The sequence below is a fragment of the Ranitomeya imitator genome, chromosome 2 (assembly GCF_032444005.1).
Source record: "Ranitomeya imitator isolate aRanImi1 chromosome 2, aRanImi1.pri, whole genome shotgun sequence".
NCBI classification, from domain to species: Eukaryota; Metazoa; Chordata; class Amphibia; order Anura; family Dendrobatidae; genus Ranitomeya; species Ranitomeya imitator.
In genome coordinates, this window is record NC_091283.1 from 572,761,613 (window position 1) to 572,786,155 (window position 24,543).

A 24,543-nucleotide genomic window follows, 5' to 3' on the forward strand; every position below is an offset into this window, starting at 1 on the left:
CTGAAGAAACGATTTTTAAACTTTAAAAAAAAAGTTGGTGGCAGCACGTTTTCCTGTGCAAATGGGACCCATGTTATCAAGAACAATGACAACCTATGCACACAGAACGATCTGTTTTTGCTCGTTCCGTGTGCATCGTCGGTTTAGACAGGCTATCGGCAAACATGTAGCCTGTTGGCTGTCATTTAATGCCGCGATTCATGTAGCGCGAACAAGCACTAAAAAAGTTTTTGCCTCTTCATAGTTGATTAACTTCTGCCGCATTTATGTGAAAACTGATAGGGAGATTTCTAGAGCCGGTTTTGTGTTAAGAGGATAAACAAATTGTATACTAGTTATGTGTCCTTTTTTTAAGCAGTTGTTTGCCTTTATTTTTCTTAGGTTGCAAAGTTTTCAGAGGATACTCTTAGCAGTTATACAGAGGTTGCTTCAACACAGGTCTGTATGTAGAGGATTAGCTGATGTACAGTTCCCCTCTTCTGTGCTGTGTTTTTATAAAAATGACATTATGTGCTTATTTAATAGGAGATGCTGCGCTCTGTATGTTCTCACTTTCTACATGTTGTTAGGGGGACGTGTGAGACTCTGGCATATACTTCTCGTTTGTTGCATGGTCTAGGATCTGTCACGGTGAGTACAATGGATTGGTATAGTGAAACATTATAAGCTCATTGAGTATAGTGAGTATACCAATATCAATCTCTCCTGACTTTCGCATACACATGAATGCTTAGCAGAGGCAGCTGCCAAATTTCCCTCTTTCAGTAAATGGACTTTAGGTCCCACTAAAAATGTCAGGTATGGTAACTTGTGATAATTATAAAGCTTTTAGACAATTTAATTCACATAAAAACTTCTCTGAAGACTAAAATTATAAAAATGAGGGTTTTTTTTTATATCTAGAGGAGTGATTTTTTTTTCCCCTAACACAGATGAGGATTCTTTACACTAAGAGCAGTTAGACTGCTCAACCTTCTGCCAGAGGACATTGTTGTGCTAAGTTTTTTAAGAGCTCGAAAGGGGCCTGAATAGCTTTGATATTATTATATATTTATGAACAAAATGCTTCTGTTTGTTTGTTTTCATGTGTAGGTTGATTATATTTGGTTAAGTTCTATAAATCTGAGGATGTTTTCTTGAGTAATGTAACCTGTGCTCTTTTAAAAGGTTATTTGCTGTGTGGACAAACAGGGAGTCCTTTCCTGGCCAAATCCCAGTCCTGAGACTGTTCTGTTTTTTAGTGGACGAGTAGATCAGACCACTGATAGACACGACGATCTCACTGATCAATTATCCTTACGTTCCTACTGCCAGACCGATTTGGAAGATGAGGTGATGGTCAAATCTAGTTTTTTGTGCATCACATCATTCTAATCATTTCCTTGAATTTAGCATTTCCTGGAATGTCTTTCCTATCTGTTTTCTCTGCAGCCTCAAGAGATGGTGGCACTATTAGCAGAGACCAATATCCTACAGCTAGTAAACGAGCAGGATACTACGGAGCGCCACAATGATGTCGCTAGACCTTCTGAAACTCAGAGAAAACCTCATAGTCGGAACAAACATGCATCAGGCTCTAATGTGAGCTTCAGCCAGGACACTGGTGGTCAGGTATATAAAATGTTTGCTAAAGTATAATGAGCTATCATTTCCAATCACACTCTTCATACGCAGAAGAATAACTCTGTTCATACATCTATTACTGTTTTACCTTACGGTTTCTTTGTAGTATAGCATAGTATACTATTCTGTCCTGTAAAAAAAAGAAAAGGCAACTGAAGTGAGAGAGGCGCATGTGCTGGATTAACAGCTACAGTACACTGCTCACTACTGCTTTCTAATTTCTTAAATGCTGCTGTGCTTAGGGTTGTGCTGCAGAGAGTTAGGGGAGTAGGATCCTCCTTTCTCCTTGTGTTATATGTGGGTGACCTTAGTTAGTCTCCTGGCATAGCATTACTGCAGGCCTGATTAGTGGGGAACAAGGCATTTTCCTTTAGGAGTTGCTGTATATACTCATGTATTAGCCGAGTTTTTCAGCACAATTTTTTGTGCTGAAATAACCTCCCCGGCTTATACACGAGTCCTTGTCCCAGAAGCTGGCGGGAGATAAGGAGGGGCGGAGCAGAGGGTCACAGGAGGCAGAAGGCTGCTGCTAAAGCCTGTGCCCGCTGCTAAAGAGAAATTAATATTCACTGCACTGGCAATGAATATTCATTTTCTCTTGTAGCATGCACAGTTACACCCGCAGTCGCCAGCTTCCAGCAGCAGCCGGGCTGTCACGGGTACCCGTTCATTAATGTAATGAATATTCAACTCTCTCCACTCCCATAGGTGTGGAGAGAGGTGAATGTTCATGACCTTAATGAGTGGGAACACGTGATTGTTCAGCTGGAAGAGCTGCTGGCACCGGAATGAGATGTTGTGAGGGCGCACAGGGAAGGTACCATAAAGGAGGATTTTTTTTTTTTGTAGGGATGAGGAACCATGCATACAAGGACATGGATAGGGAGCCACGCATACAAGGATAGGGGATAAGGAGCCATGCATACAAGGATGGGGATAAGGAGCCATGCAGACAAGGACAGGGATGGGGAGCCATGCAGACAAGGATGAAGATGAGGAGCCATGCATACCAGGATAAGGATGATGGGACAATGCATACCCGGCTTATACTCAAGTCAATACATTTTCCCAGGTTTTTATAGCAAAATTAGCTGCCTCGGCTTATACTCGGGTTGGCCTATGCTCGAATATATGTACGGTATTGCAAGGTTTCTTATCTTTTTCCTTACCATTGATGGAAAGTTGTTTTCTAATACACCCTTTAAACTATGACCTGTTATGAGCAACAATGATCTGATTTATGAGTTTATAATCTCTATTTTAATTGAAGTGAACACTTTCACTTTTTTATGGTTTTGTCATTATCTTTTTTTTTCTACAGTTAAGCTGCGAGGTTGATGATTATGTTTGTGACTGTCACTTAGAAATGCTTCGGCTGTCTCAAGATCAACAAAACCCTCAAAGTATTCAATTTGATGAGGCCAACTGGCAGCTCCATCTTAGCTCTTTAAAACCCTTAGGTCTTAATGTGTTGCTGAACCTATGTAATCCAGGGGTGAGCACAACACTTTCCCGCTTTTCAGATCATCTGCGCCATATAGCTTTGCAAGAAACCCATAGCTCTGTGCTACCTGGACACATTCCTTGGGGACTTTGTGACTTTTCAAGACTCATAGGTACTGATCAATGATAATGTTTGCTTGCTTATTCTCTGTCTTGTCCTGTATCGTTTTTCTCTTGTGCTCATTTTTTTCCACTGATTTTTTATTTTATTTTTTTTTTTAAGTTTTTGAAATTTTCAACTCCTCAATTGATAACTGCCTCTTTCTTCTTTATATTTAGGTTTCATCCCAGGAGCTAAGGACCTTTTTAAACTACAAAATCATGTTGCTCTCTATCACCTTCCAAGTGAGGAGCCCGTAAAGGAGACTTTACTTTCCAAGATTCCAACTGGTGCCAAACGTAAACCACCACTTAGTCACATGATCAGCCTTTTTGTCCGAGATGTAACTACTAGTATGTACTTTTTTTCTTCTCCTCAGTGTCAAGTCTCATAAATGTACCTATACCTGCATTCCACCTTATTGTCTTCCTTCTTTCCCTCTCAGACACAGAGCAGATGCTGTCCCATGGAACAGCTGACATTATCCTTGAAGCCTGTACAGATTTTTGGGACGGAGCTGATATTTATCCCCTCTCTGGGTCGGACAGGTACAATACATAACATTGTTTTTTTTCCCCAGGAACCTTAAAGGAAAGGTGCCACCAGTTTTCTTGTAGTTTTTTTTGTGTGAAATTGAGCTTAAAATAGTAATTAAAATGTATTAATGCAATTTTTGCACTGCTTGCAAACATTTCTATATGAAAAATATTGTATATTTTCTTACAAATATATATATGTACCACGAGTGGGAGCATTTTCCGTTTTTAAACCTCAAGCAGCTATAGGTACTGTAAGACTTACCAGCTTTACTGTTAGCAGCAAAATTGGGGCAGTAACTACTGACATCACCATTTCCCTCCCCTTTTGGATGGTCTAGTATCCCTGGGGCAGAAAGAAGAGTAGCATCACAAGGCAGTGCCATTTTGTGGGTGACTGCCCTGTGATCTGCTATCTCCAGGAGTAAAGGTACCGTCACACTAAGCGACGCTGCAGCTATACCGACAACGATGTCGATCGCTGCAGCGTCGCTGTTTGGTCGCTGGAGAGCTGTCACACAGACAGCTCTCCAGCGACCAACGATCCTGAAGTCCCCGGTAACCAGGGTAAACATCAGGTTACTAAGTGCAGGGCCGCGCTTAGTAACCCGATGTTTACCCTGGTTACCATTGTAAATGTAAAAAAACAAACACTACATACTTACATTCCCGGTGTCTGGTCACGTCCCTCGCCTGTCAGATCAGCGATATGTCACTATACAGTGACGTCCCCCCTGGGACAACGTAAAAAAGTAAAAAAAAAAATTTGGGGATGTGTAAAAAAGAAAAAAAAAAAAATTAAAAAAAAATTCCTAAATAAAGAAAAAAAAATATATTCCCATAAATACATTTCTTTATCTAAATAAAAAAACAAACAATAAATGTACACATTTAGTATCGCCGTGTCCGTAACAACCCGACCTATAAAACTGTCCCACTAATTAACCCCTTCAGTGAACACCGTAAAAAAAAAAGGCAAAAAACAACGCTTTATTATCATACCGCCGAACAAAAAGTGGAATAACACGCGATCAAAAAGACGGATATAAATAACCATGGTACCGCCGAAAACGTCATCTTGTCCCGCAAAAAACGAGCCGTCATACTCATACAGCATCATCAGCGAAAATATAAAAAAGTTAGTCCTCAGAATAAAGCGATGCAAAAATAATTATTTTTTCTATAAAATAGTTTTTATCGTATTTTTTACGCCAAAACATAAAAAAATGATATAAATAAGGTATCGCTGTAAACGTACTGACCCGAAGAATAAAACTGCTTTATCCATTTTACCAAACGCGGAACGGTATAAACGCCCCCCCACAAAAGAAATTCATGAATAGCTGGTTTTTGGTCATTCTGCCTCACAAAAATCGTAATAAAAAGCGATCTAAAAATGTCACGTGCCCGAAAATGTTACCAATAAAAACGTCAACTCGTCCCGCAAAAAACAAGACCTCACATGACTCTGTGGACCAAAATATGGAAAAATTATAGGTCTCAAAATGTGGTAATGCAAAAAATATTTTTTCCAATAAAAGCGTCTTTCAGTGTGTGACGGCTGCCAATCATAAAAATCCGCTAGAAAACCCGCTATAAAAGTAAATCAAACCCCCCTTCATCACCCCCTTAGTTAGGGAAACATAATTTTTTTTTTAAAAAAATGTATTTATTTCCATTTTCCCATTAGGGTTAGGGCTAGGGTTAGGTTTAGGGCTAGGGTTGGGGCTAGGGTTAGGGCTAGGGTTGGGGTTAGGGCTAGGGTTAGGGTTGGGGCTAGGGTTGGGGCTAGGGTTAGGGTTGGGGCTAGGGTTGGGGCTAGGGTTGGGGTTAGGGTTAGGGCTAGGGTTAGGGTTGGGTCTAAAGTTAGGGTTGGGGCTAATGTTAGGGTTACATTTACGGTTGGGATTAGGGTTAGGGATGTGTCAGGGTTAGGGGTGTGGTTAGGGTTATGGTTAGGATTAGGGTTAGGGGTGTGTTTGGATTAGGGTTTCAGTTAGAATTGGGGGTTTCCACTGTTTAGGCACATCAGGGCTCTCCAAACGCGACATGGCGTCCGATCTCAATTCCAGCCAATTCTGCTTTGAAAAAGTAAAACAGTGATCCTTCCCTTCCGAGCTCTCCTGTGCGCCCAAACGGTGGTTCTGTCCCAAATATGGGGTATCATCATACTCAAGACAAATTGGACAACAACTTTTGGGGTCGAATTTCTCTTGTTACCCTTGGGAAAATAAAAATTTGGGGGGCTAAAAAAACATTTTTGTGGGAAAAAAATTAATTTTTATTTTCACGTCTCTGCGTTATAAACTGTAGTGAAAAACTTGGGGGTTCAAAGCTGTCAAAACACATCTAGATAAGTTCCTTGGGGGGTCTAGTTTCCAAAATGGTGTCACTTCTGGGGGGTATCTACTGTTTAGGTGCATCAGGGGCTTTGCAAATGCAACGTGACGCCTGCAGACCAATCCATCTAAGTCTGCATTCCAAATGGCGGTCCATCACTTCCGAGCTCTGCCATGCGTACAAACGGTGGTTCCCCCCCACATATGGGGTATCAGCGTACTCAGGACAAATTGGATAATAACTTTTGGGGTCGAATTTCTCCTATTACCCTTGGGAAAATACAAAACCGGGGGTTAAAAAAATAATTTTTGTGAAAAATTTTTTTATTTTTATTTTCACGGCTCTGCATTATAAACTGTAGTAAAACACTTGGGGGTTCAAAGCTTTCAAAACACAGCTAGATAAGTTCCTTAGGGGGTTTACTTTCCAAAATGGTGTCACTTGTGGGGGGTTTCAATGTTTAGGCACATCAGGGGCTCTCCAAACGCAACATGGAGTCCCATCTCAATTCCAGTTAATTTTGCATTGAAAAGTCAAACGGCGCTCTATGCCTTCCGTGCTCTTCCGTGCGCCCAAACAGTGGTTTACCCCCACATTTGGGGTATAGGCATACTCAGAACAAATGGCCCAACTCCTTTTGGGGTCCAATTTCTTCTCTTACGCTTGGGAAAATAAAAAATTGGGGCGAAAAGATCACATTTGTGAAAAAATGATTTTTTATTTTTATGGCTCTGCATTATAAACTTCTGTGAAGCACTTGGTGGGTTAAAGTGCTCACCACACATCTAGATAAGTTCCTTAGGGGGTCTACTTTCCAAAATGGTGTCACTTGTTCGGGGTTTCAATGTTTAGGCACATCAGGGGCTCTCCAAACGCAACATGGCGTCCCATGTCAATTCCAGTCAATTTTGCATTGAAAAGTCAAACGGCGCTCCTTCCCTTCCGAGCTCTGCCATGCGCCCAAACAGTGGTTTACCACCACATGTGGGGTATCGGCGTACTTAGAACCAATGGCACAACAACTTTTGGGGTCCAATTTCTTCTCTTACCCTTGGGAAAATAAAACAAATTGGAGCTGAAGTAAATTTTTTGTGAAAAAAAGTGAAATGTTAATTTTTATTTAAACATTCCAAAAATTCCTGTAAAACACCTGAAGGGTTAATAAACTTCTTGATTGTGGTTTTGAGCACCTTGAGGGGTGCAGTTTTTAGAATGGTGTCACACTTGGTTACTTTCTATCATATAGACCCCTCAAAATGACTTCAAATGTGATGTGGTCCCTAAAATGTATTGGTGTTGTAAAAATGAGAAATTGCTGGTCAACTTTTAACCCTTATAACTCCCTAACAAAAAAAAATGTTGGTTCCAAAATTGTACTGATATAAAGTAGACACGTGGGAAATGTTACTTATTAATTATTTTACATGACATATCTCTGTGATTTAAGGGCATAAAAATTCAAAGTTGGAAAATTGAAAAATTTTCGCCTAATTTCCGTTGTTTTCACAAATAAACGCAAGTTATATCGAATAAATTTTACCACTATCATGAAGTACATGATATGTCACGAGAAAACAGTGTCAGAATCGCCAAGATCCGTTGAAGCGTTCCAGAGTTATAACCTCATAAAGGGACAGTTGTCAGAATTGTAAAAATTGGCCCGGTCATTAACGTGCAAACCACCCTTGGGGCTTAAGGGGTTAAGCTGCAAACTAGTAGTTATTGTAGTTGATGTTATATAATCGGTTATTTACCGGATATCGGTGATTTGACATACACAATTTGCTGTCCTTGAAATACTTTATCAATAATAGGTACAATATTTTTTGTTATGAATAAAGTACGCACCTTTTCGCATATTCAATAATGCAATATAATTATCTGTACTTTATGCTTTACCTGATAATAACAAATGCAAATGTGTGTTTTGTATGGTTTATTCTGAAATTAGTTAACAAAATTAAAATTATTAAGAAGGCCACTGGAGGGACGAGCTCCCTCCTTGCTCAGTCCAAACCTCGCCTGCCTCCTCTGAAGCGTCAGTTTCGGTCCTTTCGGCCCTTTCTCCGTTTCTCTGCGGCGGAGGTTTTTTCTAGCCAAGAGAGGCCACAGACTCTCCAGTATAGGAAAAGGGCTTCCTTTAAACCCACCCCCTTCTGACAACTCCCTTAAATCGCAAGGTAGATCGACCAGGCCTAGACCCGGCAGATCTTCCTCTTCATGACTCCACTGCAGATCCCAGAGAATCCTCCAGGCTGGGCGGCCATCTCTGTTTTTTTTTTTTCAGAGACGTCTGGCTCGCCTTAGTGGAGGACGCATTGGTCAGGGAGGCGGTATCCTCTATATACAAAAAGTAGATTTTTGGTTCTTACCGTAAAATCTTTATCAGAGCCTTCATTGGGGAACACAGGAAACAATGGATGTATTCTGCTGCCATTAGAAGGCTGACACTATGCAAATAAAATAAGTTGGCTCCTCCTCTGCAGTGTACACCCCACCAGGGCCAAGCTGGTCAGTTAGTATCAACGCAGTAGGAGAAACAACCTAAACGGAATCATTAGAAAAAATGGATGGTTGTTGTGTCACCAATGAAGGCTCTGAGAAAGAGATTTTATGGTAAGAACACAAATCTACTTTTCCTATCGCTGCATTGTGGGACAAAGGAAACTATGGGACGTCCCAAAGCAGTACCCAAGGGTGGGAAGACAACAAGAACTAGTCAAAAACACAAGCAGAGGCGAGAATAGCTGGACGGAGACTGGTCTCTGTAGTAATAATAATCTTTATTTTTATATAACGCTAGCATATTCCGCAGTGCTTTACAGTTTTTGCACACATTATCATCGCTGTCCCCGATGGGGCTCACAATCTAAATTCCCTATCAGTATGTCTTTGGACTGTGGTGTTATGGAAATTTGGTTTGGGATGAATCTATCCCTGTGTGTGCTGCGTCCGTTCCCAATTATCAGATCAGATATGTTGAGCGCTCAAGAAAGAATGGACTCTGACACGAAAGTGACAGTATAACATTCCATCCAGATCTCTGGTTTATTCTTTGATACATAGTTTTATAGATGCGTATAAAAAGGGGGGTGGTTAGTAAATTAACATACAATTTAGCTATTATTTCATTGGCTGACTGAGTACATAATGTATTTAACTGAGTACATGGCATATTCTGACTAGAGTCTACCTAGCAACAAGCTGATTTAGCACTCTTGGAAATAGCTGTCACCCTTGTCCTGCTATTCAGCAATATTCTTAGACAGTATTTCAGAACATGTGGCCTAACTTCCCGTTTTTAGGTGTCTGAAACATACTGGAAAGTACCAAGAACCATCTATCCTAGCTCATGTGGTTAAGTTGAGCAATTGATTATAAACTAGCTGAGTATATAGATATATATATATATATATATATATATATATATATATATATATATATATATATATATATATATATATATATATATATATATATTTGCATTTATGTAAGTATATATGATTAAAGGAGTATACATGCAAGTGAGATCTATAAGATATATATATATATTTCTATCACAGTGGGAGGAGACCGGAGTACCTGGAGGAAACCCACGCAAACATGGGGAGAACATACAAACTCCTTGCAGATGTTGTCCTTGGTGGGTAATATGTGGAAGACCTTACTACCCAGGCAAAAAACGCCAGGAGAGCTGCTATTCGGAACCCAGGAATGAATGTTAGAGGAGGCCATTCAGTCAGATGCAGAGAGAAGTGAGGAAGACAAAACGATGATGACTGTCCGAACACAAGCAGGGAATCTGAGCATCCGAAGAAACTTTTCCCGACAGAAGGAACGCTGAGACGTCCCTTTATCCAGTTACTAAGAAATCCGGGAAAACTGCTAGAAAAACAAGAAGGAAAGCGGGAAAAAATTTACCGCCAGAGACGAGCTATCCCAAAAACACCCAGGAAGCCTCTCTGAATCAAGGAAGCGTGCAATTCCCATAGGAAAAATAAAAACGAAACCACGAAAGAGGAACTGGTTGCCCTGAAAGGGAAAACAGAGAAGCAACACCAAGGAGGTCGAGAGACAACTGGGCTCAGGGAGGACCCAGGGAGGAGAGAAAAAGGCATAGAAAAGGGGGATTCCTTGCATAGATCATATTTACGCCTTGACTGGAGGAACTGGAGTTTGCGTGTCGCGGTTCTCTAGCAGGCCACAAAAGGACAGGAACAGTTAAATTGATATAACAAGAAAAAAAACTTGAAAGTAGGCTATTGTAACCTAATGGAGAGCAAAACACTGAAATCGTACTGAAGGAAACCTCATCTCTTCAGAGCGACGCGGGTTCCGTTTCATCAACAAGCTGCTCAGAAAACAATAACCGTCTGAAGAGACAACTCCTTGCCTGTCTACGTAGGTAGATCGTAGACTGCCATGGTCAATTCCGCAGCCCGGATCAATCAGGAAGCTAAACTCAAGCATAATGGGATGAAAAAGGTCATAAGGGACTATGAAAATAGTTGTCTAGACGGCATGGGAAGGCACAATAGTAAATGAGCAGTCAAATCCGAATAAAAAGATGGATACCACCCTACTCTGAACATAAGGCAAATAGAAGAACTGAAGTATGCCACAGCACACGTGGGAGGTGACCAGTCTAATCCATGAAAGGTTGGCCATGGGAAGGAGCACATAGCATCCAAAAGAAAACTTGACTGCCAAAAGGAACAATCCTCATTATGACGTCCTGGGCAACCTTGTCAATCCTGAACAATCTGGGACGGTGCGAGAATTCTCGTGTGTGGACCCGATTACTTACGTATGTCACAACCCAACCGCAAATAACGGAAAAAATGTAAATGTGAAAATACTGATAAGGATATGATTCTTGCCGAAGGAAGACATCTGTCGCCATGCTCTTCATTGGATCCAAGCCTGGAGTAGCCTCTGTACCCTGGTCGATGCTTGTGCAGAGTAAGGTCCAGTTCCTGTCAGAAGGGGGAACTTGTTCCTGTAATGTTCGGTGTTAAATATTAATTATTCTTATTTTTATCCTGTACTGAGCACTTTGCTTATTGCTAACACTATCAAAAGCTATTTCTGTGTATGTAGCTCAGAGTATAAGTTATCACCATATACAGAGGACACGTGATCTGCGTTGGACATATATAAACGTCTCTTAGGAGGGTGTGGGGGTCTTTTGTCACGTGTGACGGTCACCTCCCTTCCTACATTTCATTCTCCATGGACGTCCAACAAGGAAGGAGCAACAGCTGATGGCGGAAGCCATGATGACCTTCGAACTTCACACAGACAGATGACTTTTACCATTCAGGACCTTGGGAAAGATGAGTAATAAGACAAGCACTGATATTTACACATGGACACTCTGTTCGTAACTGTTTCATCTACTTTTATGTTTTTGCTGCAATGGTGGATAATTCAATAAACCACTATTTTCTTTTAAGAATAACGCACCTGGTTAAGTCTTGATTAAATATTTTTGTGCAGTAATAATTTTTAACATTCGGAAATCAAATCCCTGAGCTGATAGACTCTTGTGCTCAAGACTTTATTCGGTGTCTGTAAGAAAGAAGACTGATAGAGAGCTCGGGTATTGAGATAGCTCAAATGCCTCTAGGATCGTACAGTGAACAGTCATGAGAATCATAGCATGTATAGGATCTAGCTCAGTAAAAATTAGCCAGAATGTATAAACTGCAATGGTAAATCAACTATGGTAGGTGTAACGCACTGGATAGTAAAGACAGCCTGATGGCAGCGCTGTAAACTGACCTACTGGATAGTTAGCGGTAGGCTCGAATAGCCATACAGTGAAGAAAGGCACCTGGGGAGCAAATGCATCCAGGACACAGTGTATGGCTGAAAGACACCATCCAGTACTTGACACCTGCGTGTCTGACCTACCTGAAAGTGAACTGGCAACTTAGGCTGCCGCTGTGAACAACCGTGTGGTACATGGTATAATGTCTGTCTCACTGAAAAAGACCACAGATGTTAATGACCACGAGACACGTAGAAGCCTGACTCACCTGCGAGCGGACTAGCACCGCTGCTGCAGCCAGAAGTGATGCATACCAGACACCTCTGATTCAGTGAGTGGTGAATAAAAGAGAGTAGAGGCAGATACTGCCAAAGACCCTGAAGTACATGATAGAGAGTGCTTCTGTCTCACCTGACTATGGGACAGAAGACCAGGACCGATTCCGCCAACAACCCTGGGTACATCTGAACCACTGGAAAGAGGCAGATATCGACTAGATGTATCTGGTAGGTGCTGCATCTAATTCCTGGATAGCGGATAGATTACTGCTGCAATCGAACGTGAGGAACGTGAAGGAGAGTGCTTCTGACTCACCTGAATATAGTACCTGAGTATAGTACTGCAGTACTGAGTATAGTAATGCAGCAATCAGCCCAAGACACATCTAATGCACTGGAAAGACGACTGCTCCAATCTACCATACTGTACCTGGTAGGTGTGCTGCAATCGGCTCCGTGGAAAATCCCTGGAGAAAGGGTATAGGATAGAGCCTATTATGTACTGTGGTACAGGTCTGGATACCTGGCGGCATAAGGCAGATTAACAGTCTCACATTCAGCCATGTAGTAAGCCGTGCCATGAAGTCTGTCTTGAAGCAGGTCCTGTCCTCTCTCTTTAAGGCAAAACAGTCAGCTTGGGATCAGAGGGAGACTAAACTCTACTCTCTGTCTCCGAGCGATTTATGGTAGGCTTTTTTTTTTCACTAAAGGATTAGGAGCAGCTCACCTCTCTGCCTAGATCAGTGTAACGCTGACATCACGAGAAGGGCTACGAGGAGATGCTGGAGGAGCACCTGAGTTGCCTGGAGGAAAAAAAAGCCACCTTCCTGGTCCAGGTTCCGGCAGATGGCGACCATAGGGAGTGAGAAGAGGACCTTCATATAAAAAAAAATTCACACAGATTCTACGCCACTGATTGAGGAAGGGGGGCGTGCCACTGGAAGAAACCACCTCAAGTTCCCTATGAGGGACAGAGCCATAGGTGCTGGTCTTGACCATCTAAATGAGACGAGTGTTTTGCGGGTTCCATGGTGGCATCCTGAAAGAAAAATAGGTGTTGTTGACGGCCACAATAGGGCTCTGGACCATGTCTTTCCTAACACAGGCCCGGTCAGAATCCGGGTCCAAGTAATCCTCAGACATGACATCCACACCCGCCATGGCAGACTCTGGAGGATCAGAGAGAATATGTTTGCTGGAAGAGGCCAGGGGAAGTACGGGAGGAAGACCTAGAATTATGCTCCTGCCAGTAACTCTTGCTGCCCCTGTTGGAAGGCATTGTCGGTGAATACTGCTATTCGCTGGTGACTACTAAAGGAAAGGACAGGCCATCTGTCAATAACGGCCACCATGGTCTGCGACACCCTGGTGAGGTCTGCTACAGAATGTGACCGAGAAGAAAAACCTACACTGGGAGCAGGCACGGGGGAGCTACTGCAGTCCTGACAGAGGGGAGAGTACTGACCAGAAGGGATCCCGCATTTACATTAAAGAACCCAGAAAGTGCCTGAAAAGAGCAGGGAAAAAGGGGCAGGGGGCGAGAGCGCACTCCCACAGATTGAGGCATGATAAACAGCAGACTTACTAACTAATGCCATAAGGTTAGGGGATAGAAAGATATGTGCTGAGGAGAAGGTCAGTCTGCAGAACAGAGATACTTACCAGGTACTGAAGCCTACTTTCAGGAGGTCGGAACAAACAGAGCGATTGCAGGAGATGTTAAGTTCCCTGCAGAAAGGTGCCATCTTCCGGGACCGGATGCCGGAAATGATGACCACATGGAGGAAGAGGAGGGGCCACCAAGGAAATGTGCGTGCAGAATACGTGTCAATGAAGAGAGAGAGCAGGGGGCATTACCCGAAAAAGGCCAACTCGATGAGGCTGCCGGGGGCGGGGTTAACCGCCAGAGCATGACGGCGATGATCGGGAGAAAACCCGCCCGAAGCTGCTGGGAAGAGAAGTTAACCGCTGGAGACAGGGGAGGAGGCAGGCCACTGGCAGCTGGAGAAAGTCCGCCAAAGTTGCTGAGGTGAAAGAGGCGGAGTCTAGTAGAAATGGGTCTAGTGAAAGACCCGTGGTCACCTCCTACTGACACTAAGCTAAACTGACCCTCAACTGCACGCCAGGTTGAATAAACATCGCCAGAACATTAGAAATGGCTTTCTCTTGCATAGCCTCTCCAAACATTTTCTAAAGATGCACCAAAAAAAGCTAAAATCTCTGAAACTAACAATCATTAGCCACATACCCAACACTGTGGCAGACCGTTTTAGTAGCTTAATAAACAAACAAAGCTTTTGGATATTTAAGAAAAAAGCAGGATGCACTCACCAATCTTCAAAGTAGCAAATTTTATTGAGTCTTCACAATTAAAACTTCATGGCCGGGGGAGAAGAAAAGGAGCTCGTGCGAGCAGGGGAGACGACGGCCGTTTCGCGCGGTCCTTGCGCTTCAACGGGTCTGCAGACCCGTTGAAGCGCAAGGACCGCGCGAAACGGCCGTCGTCTCCTCTGCTCGCACGAGCTCCTTTTCTTTTCCCCCGGCCATGAAGTTTTAATTGTGAAGACTCAATAAAATTTGCTACTTTGAAGATTGGTGAGTGCATCCTGCTTTTTTCTTTTGCTACCTGGGACACATATGTTATTTCATGGTTTTGCACCCGATATCTTTTTTGCCATGGCTGATGCTGGCATGATATAGCTTTCTAGTACCGGCTTTCCTGAAGATTATGGATTTAGTTGGGGCAGTGCCGTCCATATGCTATTTTCTCTCTTTTATTCGTTTTGGATATTTAAGCTCGGCACACTGGCCCCCTAGAGACTCAATCTCATGATAGAAAAAGTGACCAGATAAACATTATTTTATTTTCTTCTATTTATTTTTTTATTTTTCTTTATTATTTTTTATTATTCATTTATTAATTTTTATTATTTTTTATATTGCTTTGTTTATATTACTTTTTTAGGATCTTACTGTGTTCACCTTATAGGTTTCCAAATGTGTTCAATACAAGTTCATGGCCATATTTTGTGACAGGCTGTGTTTTTAAAATAATTTGCATATGTAATTTTAATAATGTTCTGATTGGTTGGTTTGTATTTATATACTGCCTCCTTTTTGTTACCAATAAATGTCCACCTGATTAAGACAGTACTTCCGTTGAAACCTGTTGTGGCTTAACCCCATTCTGGTGTCAGAGTTTCCTTTCGGCGCTCCTTTGACCGAGTTTTACCCTTTTCCTGATTCTGTCCTTCTGAGGTGTTCGGCTGGAGCTGCGGGGGGACTGTGCACCCTTCCCCTACTCCTAAAGAATCCGCCTGCTACTGAAACTGACCAGCTTGGCCCTGGTTGGTGGGGTGTACACTGCGGAGGAGGAGCTAACTTTTTTATTTTCATAGTGTCAGCCTGCTAGTGGCAGCAGCATACACGCATGGTTTCCTGTGTCCCCCAATGAATCGATAGAGAAATAGATTTTGTTTCGCATCCCCGAGATCAATTCTTCGAATCCCATCCTCCAAGAGACGCTTCTCTGGTTCTGGGTTTCTTTGCATCCACTGCCTCCCTTCTCAGTTCAGGAGTCACTGTTGCCCTCCCAGAACGGGACCGTTTCACAGGTTTTTATTCAATCCTATTTGTGGTGCCGAAGAAGGACGATGCGGTTTGATTCTGCATCAGGAAGTCTTCCATCAGATTTGCCCTCGATGGGGAACTCCGAATGCGGACCTCATGGCGTCCCGGCTTGAACAGGAAGGTTCCACAGTTCGTTTCCAGGTCCCACAATCCTCTCGCTGTGGGCGCTGACGCTCTGGCGATACCCTGGTCACAGTTTGCTCTTCCCTATCCGTTTCCTCCCTTCCCCTTTTTCCCAGGCTGTTAAAGAAGATCAAGGCAGAAGGGGTGCCGTTCATTCTAATAGCACTGGATTGGGAGGTCTTGGTTCACAGAGACCATCAATCTTCTCACGGTCGCCCCCTGGAGGCTCCCAGACAGACCGGATCTTCTGTCCCAAGGACTGATCTGCCACCAGAATTTTTGGTCGCTCAATTTAACGACGTGGCTGTCCAGGTTTTCTGATCGGGTCATTCAGACCATGATCCAGGCTAGGAAGCAGTCGTTGTCCAGGGTCTATTATCGGACTTGGAGGACCTATTTCAGCTGGTGTAAGTCTAATCACATCCCGTCTATGTCCTTTGCCCTCCCTTTCATTCTGCCGTTTCTCCAGGCCAGACTTGACGCTGGTCTTGCTCTTAGTTCGCTAAAGGGCCAGGTGTCAGCACTTTCTATTCTTTTTGAGAAAAATGTATATTCCCGTTCTCAGATAAGAACTTTTCTCCAAAGGGTAGCGCATGCTGCGCTCCCATACCGGACACCCGTGGACCCTGGGGACATCAGTCTAGTCCTGGAGGCCCTTAGGCGTTCTCCCTTTGAACCACTCCGAGAGGTCTCTCTGTCCTTTCTGTCTTGGAAGGTGGTGTTTCTTGTGGCCTTCACCTTCATTAGGCGCGTCTCGAATCTGGCGGCTCTTTCCTGTCGCCTCCCTTTACTGGTTCTTTACCAGGACAAGGTAGTTTTGCAGCCTCTACCTTCTTTCCTTCCCAAGGTGGTGTCCGCCTTTCACCTAAATGAGAACATTGTCCTCCCTTCCTTTTACCCGGCTCTAACTTATCCTCTGGAGCAGTCACTGAACAGTTTAGACCTGGTAAGGGCGGTGTGGGTCTACCTGGCTAGGACCGCCTCTTTAGGAAGACGGACTCTCTCTTTGTCATTCCGGAGGGTGGGTGTAGAGGCCTGCTGGCCTCCAAGGCTACAATTGCTCGCTAGATCCAGACGGCAACTTTGGAGGCACAGAGCGCCTCCTCCTGGTATTATGGCGCACTCTACCTGGGCAGTGGGCGCCTCCTGGGCAGTGCACCATAGAGCATCTGCCCTGCAACTCTGCAAAAGTGGCAACCTGGTCCTCCATCCACACGTTAGCCAAATTTTACGGTGTCAATACCTATGCTTCGGCGGATGCCTGCCTTGGTAGAAGGATCTTGCAAGCGGCAGTGGTGAGCTCTCCAAACTGAGCGGAGTTTCTGCTGTTCCCTCCCCAAGGACTGCTTTGGGACGTCCCATGGTTTCCTCTGTCCCCCAATGAAGTGATAGAGAAAGCAGGATTTTTGGTTACTTAACGTAAAATTTGTTTCTCTGAGCCTTCATTAGGGGACACAGCACCCTCCCTTGTTTATCAGCACTTTTTACTGTGCTATATTCTTACAGTTTGAGTTTGTCTGTTTTGTTTCTCTCTACCATGTTGCATCTCCTACTGCTTCCTCACTAATTGATTAAAATAGTGGCAGTTGGTGGGTTGTACACTGCAGAGGAGGAGCTAACTTTTTTTTGTGCACAGTGTCAACTTTCTAATGGCAGCAGCAGACACCCCATGGTTCCCTGTGTCCCCCAATGAAGGCTTCGAGAAACAGATTTTACGGTAAGTAACCAAAAATCCTGTTTTTTCCCCCCAGGAGCCTTAAGGTGGTGTCACTGATCCCAACGAGGATATTTTTATCATCCCACCGCTGCCACCAATATGTCATGAACCGGGGTTGTTTGGTTGCCCAGTTCTTTCTAAAGGGGATTTAACTATATCCCACTTCCCAGTTCTGGTTTGGAACTTGCTGCTCTCTGGCGCCCCCCTTACCCTCAGTTAAACGTTTTTGGTCCACATCCGGACCTTCATCAGAACAGTTTTACTGGTATAGTAGATATTATCAATATCCTGCTGTTTGCAGATCGAAAGGTTTCAAGTTGCCTGGATGCTGTGGTATGTCCTGTATGTGCCTGCGCAGAGCAGTATGCGACCGAAGTCGTGGAGGAGAGCGCTCTCTTCCGGGACTTTGGTTGCATACTGCTCTGCGCTGGCGCATACAGGACATACCACGGCATCCAGGCAACTTGAAACCTTTGGATCTGCAAATGTCAATTTGTAAATTGTAAATTTGTTCGGATGAAGGTCCAGATGTGGACCGAAAACGTTCAACTTTTTGCTTTATGGATGCCCTATAAATAATTTGTCTTTTCAAGCCACATTACTATTTGAGTGCCAAGTTCTTTTCTATTTTTGGACAATTTTCGTCTGGAAGCCCTACTTGAACCCCTCCCATCCTTTATTGTATGAGTGCCGTGTTTTACTTCCCCTTACCCTCAGGTCAGACAGGGTACTGCTCCTAGGATAATTATAAAAGAAAGGATGCCTTACTTTGTACTGGCTAATGGGCACACTGCAGCGAGGGCGATATAACTACTCCCACTCAGGCGGGAACAATAATTATCAACGCCGTCCGTCGCTGCCAGTTTTCCCCAAAAATGCAGGACAATTACTGCTGCCACCAGCTCCGATTTCTTAATTAACAACGGGTCCGGAGCCAACTCCAATTAGTAGCGTAATTCACTTCAGAGGACGTGGCAGTACGTTATAGAGCAAGGAGAAACAAAGCTGGTAATTTTATATATTTTACTGCAAAAGATAGGCAGTGTTTACAAAAGGGTAAAAAGATATTATAAAATGAGACGATTATGTATATACAGATGATTACAAATAAAAAGGGATTAAAGTAAAAGAAAAACACAGTTCTCTCATATCATTTCAGATCATGGCAAACCATGTGGCTGGGGGAGGGGCGAACATCAGAATGCATTACAGAGCGTCTCTCAGCTAGCTTCCTGGTCAAAGGCTAGTGAAAAATGAGCTCTCACGGTCTTATACCCATTGGTCGTGACAGAGTGGGCGGAGCTATGGAGAGCACTCCTCCTTTCTCAGAGGGACTCGGAGTTATGGAACATTCATATCCACCGTAGCTCCAGGATGCAACCTCGTATAGCGACAACGGAATTACCATTGATCTTGTTTTGCGGCTAGCATTCTATTAAGACCAAACATGACCTTGCTATGTACCGCGAGTAGGCAGTAATTCGTTTCTCGGATACCAAGGGTACAGGAAATTGGAAAACGCACTAGGTGATGGCCCGGCTGATGCACATACCAAATATATACCTTTCATATCTCTGTCACTAATTGGGGTCAAGTTATGCTTTACTATTAAGATTGTACATGAACAAAAGAGCATGTGGTTTTCAGACAAAAGACTGGTTTTCTGCACACTCCTGCAGAGTGGGAGGGGGGGACAGAGTCCCACACTGGAGTTTCATGTTACAGCTGTATTGTCAGCAGGGAGCAAGGGCTGGGAGGAAGGTGGGTCGGAAAGCCCGCAGCATGTGTCTGTGCTCAGTTTTAATGGACGTAGCAGAGCTCAGTGTGCGTCATCATAGACAATCAAATATATCATATTCCTGACAGGTGGGTTTCCATTACTTGATTTGGATGCATTAAATGATCACCGATAAGTAAATATTTACCACTGAGCAGTCGTTTGCACTGGCAGATCACAGTAATGCACACTGAGCGACCTGTTTACATAGGATGATGTGCTGTTAAGAAAAATTAACTTTTCTGCAAACCAAAAGGTCATTTCACCACAAGCGCTTACCTCGTTGATCGGGTGATTATCAGCCTTTTTCGACTACAAGATTATCATGACACGAGCTGTCTAAGAAACACTCCTACCTCAAAGTATTGCAGCATTAATGTATACTTGGGCTATAATAATAATATTAATTTGAGAAACAAGAACCTTCAACCCCTTGTTTCCCAATTCTTAAAGGACGGTGAGTGCGTCCTTTACCTCTTCATATGTGCATCATATATGCATAAAAAAAATTAACTCAATCGGAAAACATTGTAAACGAAAAACAAAAATCACAAATGCCAGAATAAAACTTTTTTGGTTGCTGCAATGCCGCAAAAAATGCTGTAAAGGCGATCGAAACATCATATTTATCCAAAAATGGTATCAATAACAACATTTTCTCCTTGACAAAAATAAGCCAACGCACAGCTCTATCGACCAAAAAATAAAAACGTTAGACAACACAACCCTAAAAAATGTATTTATTTTTTTCAAATTCAGATTTTTTTTTTCACCACTAAAAAAATTGGGCAAGTTTGGCATCACTGTAATTGTACCGATGGGCAGAATCATGCAAGGTAATTTTTAACACATAATGTACACCATGAAAACAATTCCCTAAAAGCAATGTCAAAGTAGCGTTTTTTCACAATTTCTCCCCACTTGAATTTTTTTCCCGTTTTCCAGTACACTATGTGGTAAAATGAATGGTGTCATTCAAAAGTACAACTCATCCTGCAAAAAACAAGCCCTCGTACATACAGTACATGCGGAGCAAAAAAATAAAATGAATATGCTCTGGGAAGAAGGAGAGGAAAAAAAGAAAATGCAAAATCGTAAATTGGCCATGTTGTGAAGGGGTAAAGTCCTGTATGCTTTAGGTATGGCTTTTTCAGAGGTGTTTTCACTATAGGCTTCTCTATATAGGTCTTAGGGAAAAAATGCATGTCATTTATGTAACTTATAAATGCCCTTTTGTGCCCTTCTTTCTAACTTCAGGAAAAAAGTGTTGGATTTCTACCAAAGGGCCTGCTTGTCTGGTTACTGCTCGGCCTTTTCCTACAAGCCAATGCACTTCTCATTGTCACCTCAGCTACATGGCAAGTGTATAGAAATGCAGCACGGTCTTGGGCACAGCGCAGTTTCAGCCCCAGGTGACGTTGGTGGGTTTGCTCCTATGAAGCACACTGGCCGACATGACAGCTGGAGTTCTGATGGTGAGTGTCCCGTCACTGACTCCTTAATAGGTCGCTGCTGTGTATAAATTTTGCCTAATACTCTGCTTATTTCTTGGTACCTTGTGCTTTGTTTCATAAGCTTTCATGTCAATGTCACGTTGCCTTTATGCTTCTCTTACATATTGTCTACATATTATCCCCCTTCAACTCAGAAGGTATTGGGGAGGTGACAGAGGATTTTACTCAAGCAATGAGCGGTCAGATCTTCATGGGGATGGTCTCGTCACAATATCAGGCTCGTCTGGACATTGTCCGTCTGATTGATGGCTTAGTGAACGCCTGCATCCGTTTTGTGTATTTCTCCATGGAGGATGAGCTGAGAAGCAAGGTGAAGAGGAATATTTTTTTTTTTTTTTTTACTGTTTGTAACTTTTTCTAAAATGTTATACTTTTAACCAATCATGTCCCTTTGCTCAGGTGTTTGCTGAGAAAATGGGTCTTGAGACTGGATGGAACTGCCACATTTCCCTAACTCCAAATGGTGATGGGCCAGGATCTGAGGTTCCCCCATCCAGCCCCAGTCATGCTGGTTCTTTGCGAGATGATTTCCATCAGGGTTAGTCAAGTCAAGTATTTTTATATTGCGATTCCTTTGTAATGTGTCACAATTTCACCTTAAAGATAACATTATATAGGTACAGGAGTTTGGTTTCTTTGGAACACATTGCTTGGCTTAAGGCAAATATCTCATAAGCTTCCCCTAAGTTTTTAATCCAGACTTTGAAATTAAAAGAAGTAGAACTGCCCCTTTCCACCTCCTGTCTGATGGAAAGTAATATGGCAGAAAAACACAAATCATCAGGTTCTGCTGAGCTTAGGCAGATTTTTTTTCTCTTGTTCCTTCCTATTTGGCACTAATGTTCCATTAGCAGCATGCCTTAGCATGAGATATCTCTATACAGAGACCTCGTCCTGGAAGTGCAAGTCTGAAGCCTAAGGGTATGTGCACACGATGCAGATTTAGTGCAGAACTGCAGCAGATTTTTCTGCAGCAGAAACGCTGCAGAACTGCACTGTGATCACAGTACAATGTAAATCAATGTGAAAAAAAAAAAGCTGTGCACATGGTGCAGAAAAATCTGCGCAGAAACGCTGCAGATTTCAAAGAAGTGCCTGTCACTTCTTTTGTGCAGTTCTGCAGCGTTTCTGCACCCCTCCATAATAGAAATCTGCAGGTGCGTTTTTTATGCGTTTTTTATGCGTTTTTTGTGCAGATTTGTGCTCAAAAAACGCATCAAAAACGCATAAAAAACGCACCTGCAGATTCTGCCAGGAGATGCAGATTTAGTGCAGAACTGCAGCAGATTTTTCTGCACCAAATCTGCATCGTGTGCACACAGCCTTAGAAGGTGGTCCCCTCTTTCTCAGGGCTATGCTCCTTTACAGTGTATAGCCTTGCCCCCAGTTTATATTTATTTTTTGTAACATCGTATACATTATATTTATCTTAAACTAGATGGTAGCCCGATTCTAACGCATCGGGTATTCTAGAATATGTATGTAGTTTTATTTATGAAGATTTTAGAATAGTATATTGAATACACAGGATTCGGCCGGCCACGACCAATTAGCGAAGCGTGGTTCAAATCCCGTGCCAATTCGCGGCCGGACTGCGCCTTTCGCTGATTGTTCGCGGCCGGCCACGTAGTATATAGCACAGCCATGTAGTATATAACAGCCCACGCAGTACATAGCACAGCCACGTAATATATAGCACAGCCCACCTAGTATATAGCACAGCCCACGGAGTCTATAGCACAGCCCACGGAGTCTATAGCACAGCCCACGGAGTCTATAGCACAGCCCACGGAGTCTATAGCACAGCCCACGGAGTCTATAGCACAGCCCACGGAGTCTATAGCACAGCCCACGGAGTCTATAGCACAGCCCACGGAGTCTATAGCACAGCCCACGGAGTCTATAGCACAGCCCACGGAGTCTATAGCACAGCCCACGGAGTCTATAGCACAGCCATGTAGTTTATAACAGCCCACGTAGCATATAAAACAGCTCACGAGCCCATGCAAACAGTATATAACACAGCCCACGTAGTGTATAACACAGCCCACGTAGTGTATAACAGGCCACGTAGTATATTGCACAGCCCACGTAGCATATAGCACAGCGCACGTAGTATATTGCACAGCCCACGTAGTATATTGCACAGCCCACGTAGCATATTGCACAGCCCACGTAGCATATAGCACAGCCCACGTAGCATATAGCACAGCCCACGTAGCATATTGCACAGCCCACGTAGCATATTGCACAGCCCACGTAGCATATTGCACAGCCCACGTAGCATATTGCACAGCTCACGCAGTATATTGCACAGCCCACGCAGTATATTGCACAGCCCACGTAGTATATAACAATGTGGGCACCATATCCCTGTTAAAAAAAAGAATAGTTATATACTCACCTTCCATTGGCCCCCGGATCCAGGCGAAGCGTTTACCGATGCTCCTCGCGCGCTCCGGTCCCAAGAGTGCATTGCGGTCTCGCGAGATGATGACGCGAGATCGCAATGCATGGAGCGGTCACCGGCACTTCGCGAGGAGCGGTAAAGGCCTGTTCTGGATCCGAGGGGCTGACAGACGGTGAGTATATAACTATTTTTAAATTTTTTTATTATTTTTAACATTAGATCTTTTTACTATTGATGCTGCATAGGCAGCATCAATAGTAAAAAGTTGGTTACACAGGGTTAATAGCAGCGTTAACGGAGTGCGTTACACCACGGCATAACGCGGTTTGTTAAAGCTGCCATTAACCCTGTGTGAGCGCTGACTGGAGGGGAGTATGGAGCGGGCACTGACGGCAAGGGAGTAAGGAGCGGCCATTTTGCCGCCTGACTGTGCCCTTTGCTGATTGGTCGCGGCAAAACAGCCAAGACCAATCAGCGACTTGGGATTTCAGTGACAGACAGAAAGACGGAAGTGACCCTTAGACAATTATATAGTAGATGTTCTGTATCACGTTTCCACTTCTGTTAACATAGTTGCTACTAAGCGATTAATTTCAGTAAGCCGATCACGTGTTACTCAGTTACAATTCATTTGTACTTTTGTTTCTTTTTTTAATTTTATTTTATTTTACTTGTTAGCGTCTCGGGAAGATGCGGAAGGTCTTCTTCTCATGGATGATGAGGGACATTCTGATATGATTAGCTTCCAGCCTACTGACAGTGATGTCCCCAGCTTTTTTGAAGACTCCAACCGGGTATGAAAAATAATTAGTTCTTTATTCATTATATGGCATTTTTAATAGAGGTTTAAAGAGATCCTATCAGCAGGATTTTGCTAGGTAAACTACAGGCATTGTTATGTTGGCGTTGTTACACTGATTAAAATGATACATGCAGTGAAAAAATCCATTTTGTGGTTATTTTGTATTATCTTGGTTTGAAGTTTTCATTTAATGATATGATCTCTGTCACGATTCACACCGTGACCGTCACCCCCACGTCACGGGTCGGGGTGACTTTAGGTCAACAGACGGCTATCACATGTGCAGGGGGGCTTATCTTAGTTATCCCTCCACTCCACAATGTGATGAAAAAAACACACACAAGGCTATTAACCTCTTAGTTTACAGCAGGGGCTTATTCTAGGTATCCCACTGCTCTTCAATATACCACTAACTGC

The 24,543-nt window shown here is 43.2% G+C and overlaps 1 protein-coding gene across 5 annotated transcripts in view; it reads left to right on the top strand.

The window, feature by feature from the left end:
* Positions 1-24,543, top strand: part of TMEM94 (transmembrane protein 94) — a 184,495-nt gene that overhangs the window by 88,947 nt on the left and 71,005 nt on the right. For 3 of the 5 annotated variants that reach the window (XR_011318417.1, XM_069752181.1, XM_069752184.1), the window contains 11 exons: positions 382-438; positions 526-630; positions 1,168-1,332; positions 1,432-1,611; positions 2,945-3,239; positions 3,406-3,579; positions 3,672-3,774; positions 20,658-20,875; positions 21,049-21,224; positions 21,314-21,452; positions 24,003-24,118. Coding sequence is in view for 4 of the 5 variants with exons in the window: in XM_069752181.1 (XP_069608282.1) it covers positions 382-438; positions 526-630; positions 1,168-1,332; positions 1,432-1,611; positions 2,945-3,239; positions 3,406-3,579; positions 3,672-3,774; positions 20,658-20,875; positions 21,049-21,224; positions 21,314-21,452; positions 24,003-24,118 (1,728 nt within the window). In the remaining variant the exon portion in view is untranslated. The remainder of the gene's footprint in view (positions 1-381; positions 439-525; positions 631-1,167; positions 1,333-1,431; positions 1,612-2,944; positions 3,240-3,405; positions 3,580-3,671; positions 3,775-20,657; positions 20,876-21,048; positions 21,225-21,313; positions 21,453-24,002; positions 24,119-24,543) is intronic. The other 2 variants (XM_069752182.1, XM_069752183.1) reach the window with 2 other exon arrangements.